Raw genomic sequence first — 21,669 nt, 5'->3', positions numbered from 1 at the left:
ACTCGCGGCCCAATTGGCTCTTCAGCCAAGGAGGCGGGGCAGGGGGCGTGGTCACCAAGCAGAACCAATGGAGGGACCTAAGCAGCCAGGGCTCCTCCCCAAAAGCTCTTTTCTGCAAACTTTGAGGCACGTTTTCGGTAAGGGCGGGGGGAGGCGGGACAAACTAGGATCGTATAATATTTAAAAAAACTTGAGTGTCTTTGTTTTGCTCTGCTTGTTATTAAGCTGCATGGACTGAGGTACTGGCTCAATAACAATGTTTTATTGCTTTAAGATATTTTTATTTAAATGACACTGTAGAAAGGATGGAAAATAAATAGAAATACTTTTGGAAATGGGGGAACAACCAGTGTTGGGTCTAAAGAATACTAGCAGAGAAGAATTTAAAATTAAGAAGAAATGTAAGTACAGAGAGATCAAACAGCAGCGTTTGAGTCATTCTGTTATGATCAAGAACAGACTGATCATTCCCTAATCTTAGGACTATCCTCAATACTTCAGGCTAAGATGCTGTTTCTATTATACCATCACAAATCTGTCTTAGGAACAAAATGATGATTCTAATGAATACATAATTTAGTCTTCCCTTAAAATCCTATCATTTAATAGTGATTTATTTTAAACCTCTAACATCTCAAGAATATATTCCAAAGCTGCCTGGAAGGGCTTGGCCAGGGAGCAAGAGAACATCAGAGAGATAATAAAGATATAAAAAAGGAATTCCAGTTTCCCAGATATGAAAATAAATTTTGCTTGAAAAAGTTGATGACCTTTTCCTGTTTCTATAGTAAATTGGAATATATTGAACAACTACAAGATAAAGGTACAAATTCAAAAGATCAAAGCTGACCTGTGTCATTCAAACTCTGCTCCCACAGGTCACCATATATACATTTTAACCTGCAGATCAGCTGAGAGAGAGGAGTTAATTCCATATTACTCTTTCACAAAAGGTTTAACACTATACCTGACATAGACATGGTTCTCAATATATGCCAGTTCATCACCTCTTCTTCCCTGGCATTTCAGGACCAAAACTGATTGAATGATTCATTCATTCACAAATATTTATTCAATACCTATTAAATGCTGGACATTATACTAGGTATCAAGATGAAAAGAGCCTAACCTAAGTGAAGAAAAGAGGAAAGACAGAAAAATAAGCATACCTTTATTGTCCCTTCACTGTCTTCTTTATCCCCATCCCTTATTTCCTCCTGTATCTCCTAAATTTTACATCATCATATTACATTATCAGCACTCAAATTATAAGTTTTTGAGACTAAATCTGTACAACACCTATAGCTTCCAAGTGGAGATTCTCTATCTATAAAGTTTTAGAGTGCAAGGTTTATCTCCTTAGGGTGTCTTCTATTTTCACAGCAGAAAGCATTGTTTCGCCCAAGGTCATGCAGCAGCTGTAAACCAAAACCACCCTGTCTTTGAATAACCACTATTTTCTTACTAATGACGCCCCCAGACCAGCTTTGCTATTTCTATTACTGGAGATACTCAATTGCTAACCCACCCTCACTCATAACAGCACTTAGTCCCTAATCAGTTTCTCCTAATCCTGCTTTACAAACAGCAACCCATCCAGAACCAATCCCTGCTTTCCTAGACCTTTCTTAGAACCTTCCAGAGGGACCTCAAGTCTTAGGAAAGATTGAACTCTCTTGTCCTGAGCATTCTGATTCCTCTTCAAGATGTGCTCTCCTGGTGGTTTTGGCTAATTAGGCCTTAACATTCCTAAGCAAATTTCAGGAATGTTTTTAAGTGGAAAAAAGCAAAGCCTGAGTGATTCATTGACTCTACTGCCTTATGTTCTCACAGCACCTGGTATTCCTTTCATAGCAACTTTTTACAACTGCTAAATTATCTGAATAGTTGTTTTGGTGTCTTTCACACTCTGATGTAAATTTGAGGAAAGACACTATGTTCACCAAAGCTCCAGCATGCTACGCTAGTCTCTGACTCTATTTCTTCATCTACTGCCCTATAAAAGCAAAATTAACATTTTTTTTGAAGCGGAGTCTTGCTCTGTGCTGGGCTGGAGTGCAATCTCCGCCTCCCAGGTTCAAGTGATTCTCCTGCCTCCGCCTCCCAGGTTCAAGTGATTCTCCTGCCTCCTCCTCCCAGTAGCTGGGATTACAGGCGCACACCACCACATACAGCTAATTTTTGTATGTTTAGTAGATACGGAGTTTCGCCCGCTGGCCACGATGGTCTCGATCTCCTGATCTCGTGATCCGCCCACCTCGACCTCCCAAAGTGCTGGGATTACAGGCATGAGCCACTGTGCCCGACCGTAAAATTGACATTTATGTTCCTAAACTCTAGGTATTGCAAATTCTTTTTTTTTAGTTGGAGTCTTGCTTTGTCGCCCAGGCTGGAGTACTTACTATGGGGTGATCTCAGCTCACTGCAATCTCCGCCTCCCAGATTCAAGCCATTCTCCTGTCTCAGCCTCCCAACTAGCTGGGACTACAGGCATGCACCAACCCGCCCAGTTAATTTTTGTATTTTTAGTAGAGACAGGGTTTCACTATGTTGGCCAGGCTGGTCTTAAACTCTGGACCTCAGGTGATCCACCCACCTCGGCCTCCCAAAGTGCTGGGATTACAGGCGTGAGCCACCGCGCCTGGCCTGCAAATTCTTAGTACAAAAAAATAGATTCTATTATGTTGAGCTATTTTATTGAGGCAGGAATGGTAGCTATTTTAACTTCTACATTCAAAAAGGACACACATTATGGAGGGGAGAGGCAGAGAACAACTAGAATAGATAGCACAAATTAAAAAAAAAATTAGAAATTCTACCCCCGAAATTAGTTTATTTTCCAGTATTTTATTTCACATGTATACTTTTAAAGGAGGGATGGGATAGCATAGATACTAATGTTTCTCCAAAATGGAAGTCGTCGTATTTTTTTCTAATGACAACATGCCTTATTTTCTCACAACACCTGGTATTTCTTTCACAGCAACGTTTTACAACTGCTAAATTATCTGAATAGCTGTTTTGGTGTCTTTCGCACTCTGATGTAAATTTGAGGAAAGACACTGTTCACCAAACCTCCAGCATGTTACACAGCCTGGCTACTAATTAGTACCAAATTTAACTGGTTTTTTTGTTTGTTTTTTGTTTTTGTAGCTGATACGTCACCAACTTCCCCATTCATTTCATAGTCCCCTAGTGAGGCTTAAGCTGTAGTCTGTTCTGGGTATTTTTTTTAAAAAACTTCCTAAAATTCTCCGATTCTAAAAGAAACTAAAGTTCCTAAGTAGAAGCCAAAAACTGCCCAACTTGAATCTCCGCACAACCCGGGTGAAAAAGCGCGATACGCACACGCGAGAAAGCTCGAGAGCACCGGAGGCCCCCCCGCCCCCTCCAGGAAATTAGTGCGCATGTGCCGTTCATCCGGAAGTTGTCTCAGTGGCTGCCGGAATAAGGCGGAAAGCCGGAAGTAAACATTACGAGATTACCCGAGCTTCTGTCGGATGGACTTTGGGTCAGCTTCTGCGGGACTGGGTGAGAAAATTTTGCTAGAACTTGCGGGCGAAGGGCAGTTGAGGAACCAGAGAAGATGGGTCGAAGGCCTCTAATTACTGGATCTGTCTTCACGGGGGTGATGAGCCCCCAGGTGTGGAGGGAGCGAGGCCCTGAGACGCATTCATGGCACTCGTGCCCAGCAGGACCAGGCCTGCGTCTTTAGGGGAACAGTCGGGATAGCTATGAGAGTGTCGCCTTTGTGGCGGTGGTTTTAAGTACGCCTCGGAGACCTTGAGCGGTCCCCAGACTGCGAGCGAGGAAAGCTGCTTCCAGTACCCAATTTACAGACTATTTCCTCGCCTGAAAAATTTTCTTGAGCTTGTTTTTCCTGTTAAGTCGGGATGATCTGACTTCAGTAAAGTATCATGAGTGTAAAATGAAAACATCTATGTAAATAAAGCGTTAAATAGTGTCTTAAGGTAAGCCCTCAGTAAGTGGGAGCTGTTACTGTTATTAGTTGGAGAAAATAAGCCACTCCACAGCGACGGAAACTAGTGAGTACAACTTAGTGACTAAAATACTTTATTCAGTCTTAGTTTTTAATATTTCAGACCCAGAAGCTAGTTTGGAGAACTGACTTTGGCGTCAGAGTTGTGTTTGAAGTCTTTGTTTCTTACTACAGTGTGTCCTCGGCTGAGGATCTTACCTCTCAGAACCTGTTTCTTCACTGTAAAATGGGGTTCATCAGACTTATCTACTGGGTTTGTTGTGAAGATTAGGTGAGGTGATGCACAGTAGAATCAGTAAGTGGTAGCTGTTTTAATGAAGATTATTACCATTGTTCTGCTTCTCTTCACAGTATAGTTAGGCCATCAGTTCATATGTTACACAAGTGTATGTGGAGGTTTTCTCTAAGTCAGACAGAAGAAGCGAACACCTTTGAGAAGCGTCGTAGAACCCCTGGCATTGAGCACTTTCCATTGGGAAAGGGCTTGTGTAAAGGCCCAGTGTCTACAGGGAGTACAGTGTGTTAGAGGAACTACAAGAAGGTCTAGGTAGTTGGTAGAGAAGGAAGCGGGGATAGTTTTAATGGTGAGGCTGGAAAGTAGGCAGGTGCCAGACCATGGTGGACCATGTAGGTGTGTTAGAAAGATGTCAGTTTTTAGAGTCAGAATTATAAAATCCTTTGGAGTGTCACTTTTTTTTTTTTTTTTTTTTTTTTTTGAGATGTAGTCTTGTTCTGTCGCCCAGGCTGGAGTGCAATGATGTGATCTCAGTTCACTGCAACCTCCACCTCCTGGGTTCAAGTGATTCTCCGGTCTCAGCCTCCTGAGTAGTTGGGATTACAGATGCGTGCCACCATGCCCGGCTGATTTTTGTAATTTTAGTAGAGACAGGGTTTTGCCATTTTGGTCAAGCTGGTCTCAAACTCCTGACCTCTGGTAATCCACCCACCTCGGCCTCCCAAAGTGCTGGGATTACAGGTGTGAGCCACCATGCCCAGTTGTCACTATTCATTATGATAGTTATTAGCCACTTGCGGTTATTGAGACTGGAAATGTGGCTAGTCCAAATAAGTGTAAAACCCATATCAACTTTGAAAGACAGAGCTTTTTCTAATTCAAATTTGCAAATATAATATGTTGTATATTAGGTTAAATAAAATCTTGTAAAAGTAATTTTACCTGTTTCTTTTTACTTTTTTAATGTGACTACTGGAAAACATAAAATTACATATGGGGCTAGAATTGTATTTCTTTTAAATGGTGCTGTATTGACTTTTTGGATGGTACTGCATTGGAGGATTTTAAGCTTGGGCAGTAGGACATTGTATTAGTCCGTTTTCATGTTGCCAATGAGGACATACCCCAGACTGGGCAATTTACAAAAGAAAGAAGTTTGTTGGACTTAGAGTTCCACATGGCTGGGGAGGCCTCACACTCATGGTGAAAGGCACTTCTAACATAGGGGCAGCAAGAGAGAATGAAAGCCGAGAAAAATGGGTTTCCTCTTATCAAACCATCAGAGCTCGTGAAACTTATTCACTACCAGAAGAACAGTATGGGCGGAACTGCCGCTGTGATTCAATTATCTCTCACCAGGTCTCTCCCACAACACTTGGGAATTATGGGAGTACAATTTAAGACACAGAGCCAAACCATAACAGACATAATATGATCAGATTTGTGTTTTGAAAAATTAACACTGTCTGCAATGTGGAGAATTGATTGGAGGAAATCAGAGGAGACCAGTAAGTAGGAAAAAGTAATAAATTACACTAGGGTGGTAGCAGTAAGAACGGAAAGAACTAGATGCGTTTGAATGATATTCAAAAAGTGAAAATAACGGTTCTTAGTGATTAAATAGATGTAGGGATAAGCTGAAGCACTTAATGTAAAGGGATGGATGGTGTCGTCTTTCATTAAGATAGGGAGAACAGTAGAAGGAGATTAGATTTCAAAAGGGAGGTCATGAAATTGAATTAAGATGTATTGAGTTTAAAGGTCTCTGACCTCTAAGTGGAGATGTCAAGTAAGCAATTGGATATATATATCTGAAGCTCAGATGAAAAGTCTTGAATAGAAAAGTAAATTGTTCCTGTATTATTTTTTATTTTATAGAAAAATTAGTTGGAGAGCCAGCAGTGGTGTATTGTGACCATTGAAGCCTTAGAAGTAAATGAGCTTGTCCATTAGCGGGAGTTTAGAGTGGTTTAAAAGTTGCTGACTGAGCCTTGAGGAATCCAACATTAAATAACTGGGCAAAATTTGATGACAAGAGAGGTACAAGAAAAACCAAGAGGGCCTGGCACGTTGGCTCACACCTGTAATCCCACCGCTTTGGGAGGCCAAGGTGGGCGGATTGCCTGAGGTCAGGAGTTGAGACCAGCCTGGCCAACATGGTGAAACTCCGTCACTATGAAAGATACAAAAAAAAAAATTAGCCAGATGTGGTGGTGGGAACCTGTAATCCCAGCTACTGAGGAGCCTGAGGCAGGAGAATTGCTTGAACCTGGGAGGTGGAGGTTGCAGTGAGCGGAGATCACGCCATTGCACTCCAGCCTGGGTGACAGAGTGAGACTCTGTCTCCAGAAAAAGAAAAACCAAGAGAATGTAGTGTCAGGGAAGTCAAGAAATAATATGTAAAAAGGGAAGGAACAGAACTGAAAAATGTCCATTGGATTTAGCACAATGGTCCTTGATGACTTAATGTAACTCTTTTCTTTAGAATGTTAGAGTGGAGGGCTAAGTTTGAGTGAGGATGAAAGTAGAAGATGAGGAAATGGAGACAGTGAATATAGATAACACTTGAGATGTTCTTTCCTAAAGAGGTACAAAGATAAGATGCTCTTTTCTCTCATTAGGAGTTACTGTGTTAGAAAAGTTTGAGACCAAGGGATTCAGGATATATATGAGAAAAAGAGTCCTGTGAAATTTTAAATACACATGTGTGTCTCTCTCCATCTGTAAATTGGAGCTGTTGGAGGAACAGGGCTAACAGTATATAGAGACCTTGAAGAGGGGAAAGAGACCCTTCCTTACACATACTATGGGGAAAAAAAGAACATATGAAACCTTCTATATTATTAGGATGTATTTTTAGTAGTTTGAGTGAACTCATGAAGGCATACTTTTTACTGTAAATTTGACTTTTTTCTTAGAGGAGGCCAGGTAACCATGTCAGCCACAGTTGTAGATGCAGTTAATGCTGCACCCCTATCGGGGTCCAAAGAAATGAGTTTGGAAGAACCAAAGAAGATGACCAGAGAGGACTGGAGAAAGAAGAAGGAGCTAGAAGAACAGCGAAAATTGGGCAATGCTCCTGCAGAAGTTGATGAAGAAGGAAAGTAAGTACTTAATTTTTTGTATGATCTGTTCATTCAAAATTCAAATTCATGTCCACTTAGTTTATTAATTTTTCATCCTTTTGTTTGAAAGGAACCTATCTTCATCATGTATGTCATTTTTGTTTTTATTATTTATCAAATTCGTGCATATGGTTTAATAATGAAATTATCTTGAAGGGCTTATAATGAATAGCAACAGTCTGTTTTCACCCTTCCCACCCCTGACCTGCTCTACAGAAGTGACTGCTGTTAAATCTTTCCAGTTTGAGTTTTTCCGGTTGTTACCTTCACATCTCTAGATAATAATACCTACCCAGTTATCTTAATTAACTGTAGACATTATTCGAACCAAAACTTCTTGTGACAGAAGATTTAGATTACTAACACACATCTCTTTTATTTCCTCTCTTCTCCCTCTTCAGTTATATCACTATTCTTAGTTTCTAAGTTGGAAATATTTTTACTATAAAATTATTTCTTTATTTTTAATTATTATTTATTATAGTATAGAGATAGCAACCACATATGCTCTTCCCCACCACTACAATATTTCTATTCTTAGATTTTGTATAAACTACCTTCGTAACTGTAATACTGATTATTTTCCAACTTTATTCTTAAAATTTTTATTTAATTTTATTACAGAGACATCAACCCCCATATTCCTCAGTATATTTCGTCAGTGCCGTGGTATATTGATCCTTCAAAAAGACCTACTTTAAAACACCAGAGACCACAACCAGAGAAACAAAAGCAATTCAGCTCATCTGGGGAATGGTACAAGAGGGGTGTAAAAGAGGTATGCAGGCAACCTGTGTATATCTTCATGGATATGGAGAGTCTAAGAACTTAATGTGAGAACTCTTAATGCAATGCTATTTAAAGTAGAAACAGATAATATAACCCTTTATCTGGTATTGAAATGCATAGTGCATTACTACTTTATCTTTGTACTTCTTATATAAAGTTTATACTCCTGAAGTCCTTAAACTTTCATATTTATAAATGTGTGGAGACTCTAACTCATTTTCCTTTTAACAAAAAAATCATTTCACTAGACAAAATAGTAATGAGAGCCAAAGTTATTTCTAACTTACTTGATTAAGACATTTTCTTTGTTTTTCTTTATATATATTTATAGAATTCCATAATTACTAAGTACCGCAAAGGAGCATGTGAAAATTGTGGGGCTATGACACACAAAAAGAAAGACTGCTTTGAGGTAAGGTCACCTGGAGAATTTTGAAAATGATTGTCAGAGTCTTTCTTTTTTCTTTGTCAGAGAGCTTACTTCAGTTTTTCTGAGATCACCTATATTTAGGTACCAATTAAAAATTAATTTGAGTGGAATTGGTTCAACACCAACAAAATTTTTTGCTGTAAGACTAACTGATAATTGAATAGATCATAAAGTCCCATGATATATTCATGCCTACTCTGTGAAAGTTGCATAAAGTTTCCCTTTGGGCCATAAACACTTAGGAAAAGATTAAATCTTACTCTCTTTCTAGAGACCTAGGCGAGTTGGAGCCAAATTTACAGGTACTAATATAGCTCCAGATGAACATGTCCAGCCTCAACTGATGTTTGACTATGATGGGAAGAGGGATCGGTGGAATGGCTACAATCCAGAAGAACACATGAAAATTGTTGAAGAGTATGCCAAAGTTGATCTGGTGAGCAAAATTCCTTGCTTTCCTGCTGTTTTTAAAGAATCATCCTTTTGCTGTCTATCTAATTTAGCAGCTCTGTGTTTCAAATCTTGAAGCACTTTAAAAATGGTAGCATTTTTAATAATAGTAGTACTACTGTATAGGCTACCTTTGTAATTGTAATGTTGAATAGAGGAAATAGTGTGCTAGCCATATTGGCCAGCAGTTTCTTCTTCTTTGATTCTTATATTGTCCTTTACTCCCTGACTCAGGTAGCAACAGATATTGGAAGCATGAGGACAGATTAGTGTCCAAAGCTTTTGGTTTTTTGAGGTTAGAAATGTATGGCCCCCAGGCTATAGCTTGTCCTTGAACCTGTATTATAGTTGCCTCACATAGCATTTGGGAGCAGTAGAAGGGAAATGGATAATTTGTTTCAGAAAATTTTATTTTAACCCAACTTCAGTTTTTACTGTTATGATTTCACCTATTCACCCTTCTTTGAAGCCATAGTCACACTGCTTTTTTAAAAAAAAATTAGAGATATCATTTTAAAATTATTAGATTTCATATAAAAATCTGTATTTCACCTTTTCTTGAACACTGTAATATATATGGTAACCCCACGCCTGCCTGGTAAGAGTCAGTCATCTACAGTTACATGGCAACTGTTGTTTTCATCAGGGCTTGCTCTCTGCAATTTACCACTGATGCCATTTGGTTCAGTTTGCATTAATGCCTGATTCAAACAGTGTGTAACTCCTGTTATTTATAAAGTAGTAAGTCTAGGGCTACAAGGAATCCCAAAGAGATGGGTTTGTTCAGTGACCTTTTCTGAAATGAATTAATTTAAAGTTATTTATTTTAAATATATAAAAATGTAAGTGACAATTTAAATGTTGTAAGTAAAATTTAAATGTTTCCTTTTTCTTTCTTTTTTTTTTTCTTTTAAAGGCAAAACGAACATTGAAAGCCCAGAAACTCCAAGAGGAATTAGCCTCAGGAAAATTAGTGGAACAGGCTGTAAGTAATGGAAATGATTAATAAAATCAATTTTTAAAAGTTAAAACTCTTTTAAACAAAGAAATGGAAATTGAAAGAAGAATTCATTTTATAGATCTTCAGTTAGAGAGGAAGAGAAAAATGCTATTGGGGGAAAAAATAAAACTGATACTTTATATACAGTTCATAGTAATACAAATTCATGCAGTCAATTTGGCAACAATATTGCCACTATTTCTATTTAGACACACACACACACAGACATACACACTTACTTTTTCAAATTAAATTATTAGATCTATCCATTCTAAAGAATTTTCTAGAGTTCAGAAAAATCATGATGCATAAAGATGGTACAGCATTTTTTACAATAGTAAAGAAATTGGAATAGCTTAAATGTCCAGGAATATGTAGTTGGCTAAGTGCATCTGCATGGTATAATGCTGCTTATCTCTTAAAATGGCATTTCTCAAGGCTTTGTTAACGACACTTGTTAACACTTGTATTTGAATGATATATGACAAAAATAGCATAATATTGTCACACAGAAAGACCAAAACACTAGTTTTTATTTAATGTGGAATTTATGAATTTTTTTCCTATCCTTTTTCTTTAGTATTTTCTGCAGTTTCTACAGTGAATATGTATCAGTTTTATAACTGGGCAAAACATTTTCTATATGAATGAAAGGACTATTGCAGTCAATTTTTCTTTTTTGAAATCCTTGTCAACGTAATAGAGTATATTATGCGTATTAGAGTTGTCAAGTTTCTTTTTAACAAATCTAGGCACAAATACATTGTAAACATTTATAGTTTTTTAGTTTAAATTTCTAAAAGGGACTCTCCATGTATGAGCTAACAAAGCAAACAGAACTTGAAATAATTACCAAGTAAGCAATTACCAGGTTACTAAGGTAACCTATCAGGCAAATTATCAGCATAAGTTACTAGATAGGTATTTAAAATCCATCTCTGGCCTGGCATGGTGCCTCATACCTATAATCCCAGCACTTTGAGAGGCCAAGGCGGATGGATTATCTGAGATCAGGAGTTCGAGACAAGCCTAGCTAACATGCTCTTAGAAAAGTGAATTTGCCTCTGTGAGCCTCAGTTTAGTATGTCTGAAATAGAGATGACAACACTTATTCCCAGGAAACTTATATACATACCACATAGTAAACACTGGGTAATTAGTAGCTATTATTGTCATGATTATTTTTATTTATTACTAACTTTGGGAAAAGAAAGGGGCCTGTTTCTTTTGTTCTAATATATTCTCTGTTGTAAACATAGTGTAATTTATTTCCCCAGTAAGGATACTTTATGTATGTAAGGACCTAATGATTTTTGCCCACTTGGATGCTTGGATATTAAGACAAATGACATATAGTAGATTTAGAGACTTAGCTATCACTATAGAAATGTATGTAAATGTCCTTTGTTGAACTAGCAAATAGTAGGAACTCAAAAATATTATTTTTTACAAAACATTTATATTTCTGATTTTGAAAGTAACACATATTAAGTGAAAAAAATTGGAACATTATATAAAAAAGAAAATAGACCCTGTGTTAAACTATGAAATTTTGAAGTAGGCCTTTCCAGGTCTCTCTTGTCCACATATACTTGTTTATGTGTGCCAGAATACCAGATGTTTCTTAAATGGATTATTCTTTATATATTCATTTATTACCTTCTTTTTTTTTAACAACATAGAGTACAGTGAGAACTTGTTTTCTGTCTATGTTTTTAGATCTATAGCATCATTTATTTTTGTATAAATTCACATGGTTCAAAAATTAAAACAGTTTAAGAAGATACACAGTGAAGTCTCTCCATGCCTGTTTCTATCCACCCTAACACTGGCCAACTGTTTTTTTTTTGTTTTTTTTTTTATTGTTTGTGTGTGTGTGTGTGTGTGTGTGTGTGTGTGTGTGTCTCCTTTCAGAGTTTCTTGAATAAAATGCAAATACAAATGTATACTCTTATTCCCATCTTTCTCTCCCCTCCCCTTTTTTTATTCAAAAAAGTTAGGAAATGATTCATACTTTTCTGCACCTTGGATAGAATTACTTTTAATGGTCGTTCAGCCTTCCATGGAGTGCAATAAATTATATAACCAGTGATCTATTATTAATTTGATTTTTTCCCAATGTTTTGAAAAAAACATTGCACATATACAGCACTGCACATCACATTTTTACATGTTTATATTATTGACATAATACTAGGATAACCTTCTAGAAGTGTATTTCAGTGAGTTTATATTTCCAAAATTTTTTAGTGAGTTTGTATTTGTAAAATTTTTATGACATATCACTTAGCCATTATTCAGAAAAGCTATGCAGATTTATGCTTCCATCTATATACTATATATACATCCACGTATTTCAACATCTCCTCACTAATGCTGTAATGTATTCTTAAGTATTTTTAACCTTTGAAGCCTTTGTGAAGGGACATGGTGAAATACTGACCATGTTTTTATAGGCATTCTGTGGAGTTAGAAACTATTCTGACCAATTGCTAGTGAAGAAAAGTGTATCCTTGTGACAAGGAGTTTGGCCTCTCCTTAAATTACAGTATTGTGTCACTTGTAGATTTTTTTCATTGCCCAAACTTCACTTTGGCTCTGAAAATGTTGATCACATGAACCCAGTAACATTTTGGACTTACTAGGAAACTAGGAAGGTTTAATAAATCTGATATATCTGAAGACTAACACATTTAGAAATTATATTTATTGGGTACTTTGATCATCTTAATCTTCCTTTTACCGTTCTGTGGTTGTAATCTTATATCAATTAAAATTCTCTTGAAAGTTGCTGGCTTTATAGACAGTCTAATGAAGTTATTCACAATGGCACACGTATTCAGAATTTGTGTGCTCATTACGACTGAGAAATGTGAGAGTTTGTTTAGTTAGAATTAAGTTTTATTGTCTTAACTTTTTTAAGTGTTAATTGGATTACGTAGAATGAAATCATAAATTCTTTTTCTTCTTTCATGATACAGAATTCTCCAAAACACCAGTGGGGAGAAGAGGAACCAAATTCACAGACGGTAATACGTATTTGCTGTCTCTGAGTATACGTTAAGTTTTTAAATTTCTGATGACTAATAATAAATAATACTAACAGCTTTTAAAGAACACAAGTAAATAAGGGTTTGGTTAAAGGGGGAGAAAAGAAACCTACATGCTGCTTTCTTCTTACTTTATTTTCCCCCCTCCCTCTTTTTAGGAAAAAGATCATAATAGTGAAGATGAGGATGAAGATAAATATGCAGATGATATTGACATGCCTGGACAGAATTTTGACTCCAAGAGACGAATTACAGTCCGGAATCTCAGGATTCGAGAAGATATTGCAAAAGTAAGTCTTGTTAACATACATATTTGAAAAATATTTGTCTTTTTAGCCTAAATTTTATCTACTCTGGGTAGCATATGGATAATATAGTCAGAGTCATTCTAAGATAAGGTTTCATTCTGTTTTTCTCTTCACCTGTGTCCCAGAAATGTATACACACATTTAATTGATTATGTTCAACTCCTCCAGCTAGTCTGCTGAAATTCCTGTGAGTAAACATTAATTTATTCTTTAATTTTTTTTTTATTAGTATTTGAGGAATTTAGATCCAAATTCTGCCTACTATGATCCAAAAACTAGAGCGATGAGAGAGAATCCTTATGCCAATGCAGGAAAGAATCCAGATGAGTAAGTATCAAGTTAAATGTAGAGATTTCAAGATGAGGGAAAGTTAATTGTTTTCTGACCTGACCATAGATGGTGGTCATTTTAATTCAGATTCAGTTTTACAAATTAATTTTCCTTAAATCAATCTCTGAAACATTTTTTTACTTGTATTTACAGAGTGAGTTATGCTGGAGATAACTTTGTTAGGTACACAGGAGATACCATTTCAATGGCTCAGACACAGTGTAAGTATTTGCTCTATGTCAAGGCGTTTTATATTAGCTCATAAGATGTTTGGGATTGTTTTTTTTTTTTTGAGATGGAGTTTTGCTCTTGTTACCCAGGTTGGAGCGCAATGGCACGATCTCGACTCACCGCAACCTCCGCCTCCTGGGTTCAGGCAATTCTCCTGTCTCAGCCTCCCGAGTAGCTGGGATTACAGGCACGCGCCACCATGCCCAGCTAATTTTTTGTATTTTTAGTAGAGACGGGGTTTCACCATGTTGACCAGGGGATTGTTTTTTAAAGCTTGTTTTCAAGCAGCATACAATAAGGTAGCTGGCAATTCATTAAAATGTTTTGAATTACTCTAGTGTTTGCGTGGGAAGCCTATGACAAGGGATCTGAAGTGCATCTACAGGCAGATCCTACAAAGCTAGAGCTGTTGTATAAGTCCTTCAAAGTCAAAAAAGAAGATTTCAAAGAACAGCAGAAAGAAAGCATCCTGGAAAAGGTAATTTTGACCAAAATGCTGAAGAAGAACTTCTGTTACAGAGAAGTTACTCTTTAATAAGCGTTAGTTTTACATTTGGAAAATAACGCGTAGAGTCCCCCTTAATCCATGAAGAAGAGTCCTTTTCTTCCTTTGTCTTAGTCAGAGGGTATATACAATTTTTGTATCAGCTTTTGTGGCAAAACAAACTACCTCAAATCTTAGTAGCTTAAAATCTACATTTATTATTTCTCACAGTCAGCCGGGTCTCCTGGTCTGGGCTTGCTCAGCTGAGGTTCAGTGATGAACTAAGATGGCCTCACTCTGGTGTTTAGCAATTAACAGGCTAATTGTCCTAAGGGGACCTCTTCTGGGACAGCTTATCGCCACCCAATGTGGTCTTTCATCCTCTAGTAGGGTAGCACAGCTTATTTAAATGGCATTCTCAGAGTTCTAGAGAGTGGCAGCAGAAAGTATGCTGTAGTACATAAATGCCTTTGCTTGGGTCACATTTGCCTACTTCCCATTGGTCAAAGCAAGTAATGTGGCCAAGCCCAGATTCAAGGGATAGAGAAAGACTTTGTCTCTTTATGGGAAGAACAGCAAAGCCATGTGGCAAAAGGGCATGCATACAAGGATAAGGGGAATTTATGGCCATCTTGTAACTTACTGTACTCAACAGATGCATAGCAACTGAGATATCTATTTGCCTCTGAAAAGATTGGTGGCTTTTTTTTTTTCCTACTGTGCTTTCTACAACAAAACCCAGTAGAGAGTGTTCCCTTTCTTTCTGATTAGAAATAAATATTCTCCTGGAAATTTAAATGCAAATCAGGTTGTAAAATGTATTGAATAATGTCCATTGTCCTTTTAGTATGGTGGCCAAGAACACTTGGATGCCCCTCCAGCTGAATTGCTTTTAGCCCAGACTGAAGACTATGTGGAGTACTCAAGACATGGGACAGTCATCAAAGGACAGGAGCGGGCTGTTGCCTGCTCTAAGTATGAAGAGGATGTGAAGATCCACAATCACACAGTATGTGCTAAACTGGAACAATTTTGTGTTCTTGTTAGTTTTGCTCTGTATTGCATTTTTCCTTTACAACTTCATTAACTGACCATTTATATGCTCTATGCTTTAAAAAAAAAAACATTTTAACTCTGCTTCATGGAATTTTTTCAAAAATAGAAAAATTTTGAAGGAATACTATGTTCATCTATATACTCATTAACCAAATTCCAAAATTTTTAACATACTGCCTTATATGCTTTGTCTAGTTGTATGTGTGCATACGCACACTGTTTTACATATATATGTAAAATACACATAAATATACACACACGTAGTTTATACATTTATTTGACTGAAACATTTGGAAATTATATATAGCATTTTATCCATAAATGCTGTATCACATACCTCCTTAAAAATGAGGATTTTCTTCTATATAACCACATTGATATTATTACACTTTGGAAAGTTAACATTAATTCTATAATATCATCTAATATCCAGTCATTAATCACATTTTCCAAAGTATACAGAAAAATGCCTTTAACACCTATTTTTTGTTTTAGTCAGAATCCATTTCAAATTTATTTTGATCATTATTTGGTTATTATTGTATCTCTTTTCTAGAATTTATATCTTCATTTTCCTGACAGTGACCACTTAACAGATTAGGCCAATTCATTTGTGAATTGTCTCATATTCTGTATTGACTGGTTCCTAGTAGTGTTATGTAACTTGTTTCTCTATCCTCTGTATGTTTTATAAATAGAAATTCAGGTCTAACGCTTGATTGGATATAAGTTAAATATTTTGACAAGAATATTTAATAAGTAATATATATTCACATTGCATCACAAGCATCATAAAGCATATATTGTCCTTTACTGTTCTCTTAAAGTAACCAAACTACAATTGTCTCTCTTAGTTGAGGGTCAAAAACCTAACTCCCTATAGGAGCCAGGCCAGTGATCATACATGAGTGAAGTGAGCCAGGCAAATTGTACATACTGGAGAACACAGCCCTCTCTTTTTTTTTTTTTAAGACAGAGTCTCCCTCTGTGGCCTGGGCTGGAGTACAGTGGCATGATCTCGGCTCACTGCAACGTCTGCCTCCCTGCCTAAAGCAATTCTCCTGCCTCAGCCTCCTAAGTAGCTGGGATTACAGTCACACACCACTACGCCCAGCTAATTTTTGTATTTTTAGTAGAGACAGGGTTTTGCCATGTTGGTCAGGCTGGTTTTGAACTCCTGACCTCATGATCTTCCTGCCTTGGCTTCCCAAAGTGCTGGAATTACAGGTGTAAGCCACTGCATCCAGCCTCACAAGCCTTATCTAATAGGGGCATCCACTGTTCAGCAATAGCTGATTATTGCCAAGTGATTATGTAGGCCCAGAATTTCCCAGTCCTTAATTTTTCAAGAGAAATCAGATATCCTAAATTTTTTTATAGGCTTTTGGGAATAGAATTTAAGAGCTTTGTAACTACAGCACCTGCTTCTCACACTTCAGGTCAGACTACCTGCTCCCTGTTAGCCAGCCTTGAATCCCCATAATTTTTCTCCCAAATTACCTTTAAAGGGCTATATTATTTTCTATCAACAGTATACAGAAGTTTCTAATTTCAGCTTCCTTTTTAAGTAATTTCTCTCTCTGCAGCATATCTGGGGATCGTACTGGAAAGAAGGCCGATGGGGATACAAATGCTGTCACTCTTTTTTCAAGTATTCCTATTGTACTGGAGAAGCTGGAAAGGAGATTGCTGTAAGTAATTGTCTTTGGTTCTTAAAGGTATAAAACAACCAAAGCTCATAAGTCAAACTAAAACATACTGTCTCATGTTTCAAATCTTAACTTTTTCTTAGATGATTAGTAACTATTACTCAACTCAAATTGCATGTTTTTTCCCTACAGAATTCTGAGGAATGTATTATAAATGATGTAACTGGGGAAGAATCTGTGAAAAAACCTCAAACCCTCATGGAGGTAAGTTGATAATCATTTGTCCTGGAGTCGGGGCTTTAAAACTTGCACCAGACCTTTTTTCTTTTCTTTTGAGACAGAGTCTTACTCTGTCGCCCAAGCTCTATTGCAGTGGCACGATCTGAGCCCACTGCAACCTCCACTCCTGGGTTCAAGTGATTCTTGTGCCTCAGCCTCCCGTAGTGCACCCAAGCTTTGTTTTCACATTAATAACACTGCATTTCAATCCTCCCTTTCAGCTGCATCAAGAAAAACTAAAAGAAGAAAAGAAGAAGAAGAAAAAGAAAAAGAAGAAGCATCGAAAGAGCAGTTCAGATAGTGATGATGAAGAAAAAAAGCATGAAAAATTGAAAAAGGTAATTTGCGAAGCCTAAATAGCAAAACTGACAAGTAACAGTATTCTTTGTTTTTTGGGTTGTTTTTATTTTTTTGAGATAGGGTCTTGCCCTGTCACCCAGGCTGGAGTGCAAAGGCGTAACCTCCACCTCCTGGGCTCTCGCAGTTCTGCCTCAGTGTCCTGTGTAGCTAGGATTACAGGAACATGCCACTGTGCCTGGCTAATTTCTGTATTTTTTTATAGAGACAGGATTTCACCATGTTGCCCACACTGGTCTCAAACTTTTGAGCTCAGGTGAACCACTGACCTCATCCTCCCAAAATGCTGGGATTGCAGGTGTGAGCCACCACTCCTGGCCAGTATTATTTGTGAAGGCCTTTATTTATAAAGGCCTATGCTCTAGCTCTGTCTCCAAATGCATTTTTAAAATGATGAAACAAGCCTAGAGTCTGAGCGATTTGCCCAAGTCATATTAACGGAGATATTTGGGGGTGTAGGTGTTACCTTCTTGGAGTACTTAATATTATGACTAATGGACAGAAGAAATATGCTTTATAAAGCGTTTTTAAGTTATTGTCATGTTGACCACAAAGAATTCCCTTCTAGCTCCATAATATGTAAGTTTCAGCAAGTCTTTGAGAAAAGTCACAATTGTAGTCTCTACCAGAAGTGTCATTTGTGACTTGTATCAGTAAAGTGAACCTCATTTAATTTTTGTTATTAAATAAAATTTCTTCAACATTAATTAAAAATGTTATAGAATGTTTTGTGCTTTATAAAAATATCATATGAACCAAATAGTGATCAGTTGTAGCTTAACAGTGGAAGAGCTGACTCCAAAGCTCTTTCAGGCAATCTGGGTTTTTGATAGAGCAGTTCATATTCAGTGGAGTCTTTTGGTACTCTGCCACTTGTGGAGAAAAGAGATCTGATGTAGAGCTGTGATATGCATTTTATTCCTCTCACTATAGGCACTGAATGCAGAGGAGGCCCGCCTTCTTCATGTCAAGGAGACCATGCAGATTGATGAGAGGAAGCGGCCTTACAATAGCATATATGAAACTCGGGAACCTACTGAAGAGGAAATGGAGGCCTATAGAATGAAACGTCAGAGACCAGATGATCCCATGGCCTCTTTCCTTGGACAGTAGTAACTAGTCAGAAGACCATCCAAGATAGATGCAGCTGATACATTCAACGAGAAGATTCAGCTTCTTGTTGATGATTGTAGATAGAAAAATCCTTGTCTACTCTTCTTGCTGCCTGGCTTTAATAGATCTTTCAGATGTCTCACAGTAAGTTCACTCCTTTCCATACTGAAGGAATAAAAAGAAGAGGCACATGAAGTCTGCTTTCGGGAATAGAATTCAAAATTCGATTAAGATTTTATTTCTAGTTGTATGAGTCATGTAGAAAGAGGCCTTGGCTCTTTACCTATTAAGAATGTCTCCTTCTCTACATTTCTTAAGCTTCAAACTTTATTGCTTCAATTTTTGTGCCCTGTATTTAGTATTAGCATACTTTGGTTTTGGGGAAAAAGGGGCTTCATTTTTTAAAAATAATTACTAGCAACTCTATGACTACATTTATTTTTATTTCTTATTTTTTTTAGAAATAGGATCTTGCTATGTTTCCCAGGCTAGAGAGCAGTGGCTTTTCACAGACATGATCATAACACACTGCAGTCTTGGGCTCAAGCGATTCTCTCTCCTTGGCCTCTGGAGTAAACTAATTTAATGGAAAACAACTATTTTCTCATCATTAGGTTGATACTGACTGATCAGTAGTAGGTCTTTTACCATTCTGGACATAAGCCTTTAAGATGTAGAAATCCTTTCCTTTATCATAGAGGATATGGTTTACAATACTATTTGTTTTCCTTGTGATTGCTTTTATTTAACAATCATAAATATTAGGTTTTTATAATTGTAGAATATCCTAATATTTATAGCCAGGAGCTGTTACTTTGTAAAATTTGCAAAAAAACCTAAAGTTGGTTTCTTCAAAGAATTAGAATAGCTTGTAGGGATATTAGTAATAGATTGCTATGATCCTGAAGCCTCTTCTCAGAACATTGTGAAGATAATACTGACACAGTAGAATCAGTGAAAACAGCCTAACAAAACCTCTGACATGAGTATATCAACTTTTTTTTTCTTTTTGAGACAGAGTCTCACTGTTGCCAGGCTGGAGTATAGTGGCACAATCTCGGCTCACTGCAATCTCCGCCTCCCAGGTTCAAGTGATTCTCCTGCCTCAGCCTCCCAAGTAGCTGGGATTACAGGCATGTGCCACCACACTCAGCTAATTTTTGTATTTTTTAGTAGAGATGGGGTTTCATCATGTTGGCCAGGATGGTCTCGATCTCCTGATCTCATGATCTGCCTGCCTTGGCCTTCCAAAGTGCTGGGATTACAGGCGTGAGCCACAACGCCTGGCAAATATATCAACTTTTAACAGCTCACTGGCTTTTCTAAACTACCAAAAACCACCTGTAGGATACTGCAGAATCTCAGAAATGGTAGTGTGAGAGTAACGGAATCAAATTGTCAAGCACTTTGGATATACGTGGTTTCTAGCTTTAGATTGGTATGAAATTAAACAGCAGTGCAAGTAGACTTAATTCTTAAAGAATGCAAAAAATTTTCATATTCCTACCTAAACAGGTGGTTCCACATAAAGGCTGACATTGTTGTGTCTGTTTTGTATTTTATCTTTTGTTAAAGATATATAAATGACAATACTTAACTGTGAGTGGTTTGTAGCATTATTTCTAATACTTGGCAGAAAAGTTGTATGGGACAGGGAGGGAACCTGAATTCGCTTCTGTGAGTTTGTGTAAGAAAATTTCAGCATCCTGTCACTAACCTTTCTGGACCTCTTCCCCTCTTCTATGAGGCCTAGTTTACTTTGATTTAGGAAGAATTCTATAATATCCAGAATCATATCTTCTGTTTTATTGGTAATGCCTAGCCAGCCTGGCCAACATGGCAAAACCTTGTCTCTACTAAAAATACAAAAATTAGCTAGGCATGGTGGCACAGGCCTAAAATCCCAGCTACTCAGGAGGCTGAGGCGTGAGAATTGCTTGAACTCAGGAGATGGAGGTTGCAGTGAGCAGAGATCATGCCCCCGCACTCCAGCCTGGGTGACAGAACAAGACCCTGTCTCAAAAAGAAAAAAGGCTCATTCTCCTTCCTCCTGCCTCCATGTAAGAAGAGCTTTTGCTCCTCCTTCGCCTTCCACTATGATTTGAAAGCCTCCCCAGCCGCGTGGAACTGCCCACCATTCCTAAAAACTCCTGTCTGCTCAGCTTCTTCACGATGTATTCTTCACAAACATTAGAAATGGCATAGAGGGAAGCCCCAAGAAGGATCAAGATGTCACCAATCAATACATCACTCCCTGCAGGAAGACAAGGCACAGAAGCAAAACACTGTCAACAGAATAAAAGTGAAAACATGAACAGAATTCTGCTGTGATTAAAGCACAAACATGTGACACCATCTTACCTGAATTGTCTTCCCTCCCTGCGAGTATGTGTGCTCCAACCATGGTTCCTACACCCAACAGACAGACAGCCAGCCACAGCGATGAAGTGGATCACTGTATCTTGCATAAAGAATAAACCAGGACAGAGCCATCAACATAGGAATCCCAAAGTAACCCAAAAGCTGCATGGAAAGAGAACAGTTTAAAAACCTCTCTCATTAGCTAAAAGATGGGTAATTAAGAAATAATAGGACTCAGTATTCATTGAGCATTTATTATTGCCAGCCCTCTACTAAGAGCTTTACCTGGATTAACTCATTTGATCCTCACAACTCTATGAGACTGAAATTACAATCTAATTTTATACATGAAAAAATGAAGGCACAGAGAGGTGAAATGAGTTGCCAAAATTACATAGTTAAAAATGGGACGACAGCTGGGC

The 21,669-nt window shown here is 37.6% G+C and overlaps 1 protein-coding gene across 2 annotated transcripts; it reads left to right on the top strand.

Annotated features, from left to right (window-relative positions):
• The first annotated feature begins 3,429 nt into the window (after positions 1–3,429).
• SLU7 (SLU7 homolog, splicing factor) lies at positions 3,430–20,489 on the top strand. Of its 2 annotated transcripts, XM_021672212.2 has the most exons (17): positions 3,437–3,531; positions 5,595–5,743; positions 7,154–7,339; positions 7,985–8,138; positions 8,481–8,561; positions 8,851–9,015; positions 9,946–10,014; positions 13,011–13,058; positions 13,238–13,369; positions 13,617–13,714; positions 13,871–13,938; positions 14,287–14,426; positions 15,280–15,441; positions 17,075–17,179; positions 17,330–17,401; positions 17,638–17,754; positions 18,707–20,489. In XM_021672212.2, exons 3-17 carry the CDS (start codon positions 7,170–7,172, stop codon positions 18,884–18,886), a joined length of 1,761 nt encoding a protein of 586 aa, XP_021527887.1. In that variant the 5' UTR covers positions 3,437–3,531; positions 5,595–5,743; positions 7,154–7,169; the 3' UTR covers positions 18,887–20,489. The 2 variants fall into 2 exon arrangements, with proteins under 2 accessions (XP_021527886.1, XP_021527887.1); XM_021672211.2 differs by lacking the exon at positions 5,595–5,743 and having other exon boundaries at positions 3,430–3,531.
• The last annotated feature ends 1,180 nt before the right edge of the window (positions 20,490–21,669 follow it).

The sequence above is a fragment of the Aotus nancymaae genome, unplaced genomic scaffold, assembly GCF_030222135.1.
Source record: "Aotus nancymaae isolate 86718 unplaced genomic scaffold, 86718_ANA_hifiasm-v0.15.2.pri h1tg000015l_0, whole genome shotgun sequence".
NCBI classification, from domain to species: domain Eukaryota; kingdom Metazoa; phylum Chordata; class Mammalia; order Primates; family Aotidae; genus Aotus; species Aotus nancymaae.
This window is presented reverse-complemented; position numbering and strand designations above follow the sequence as displayed.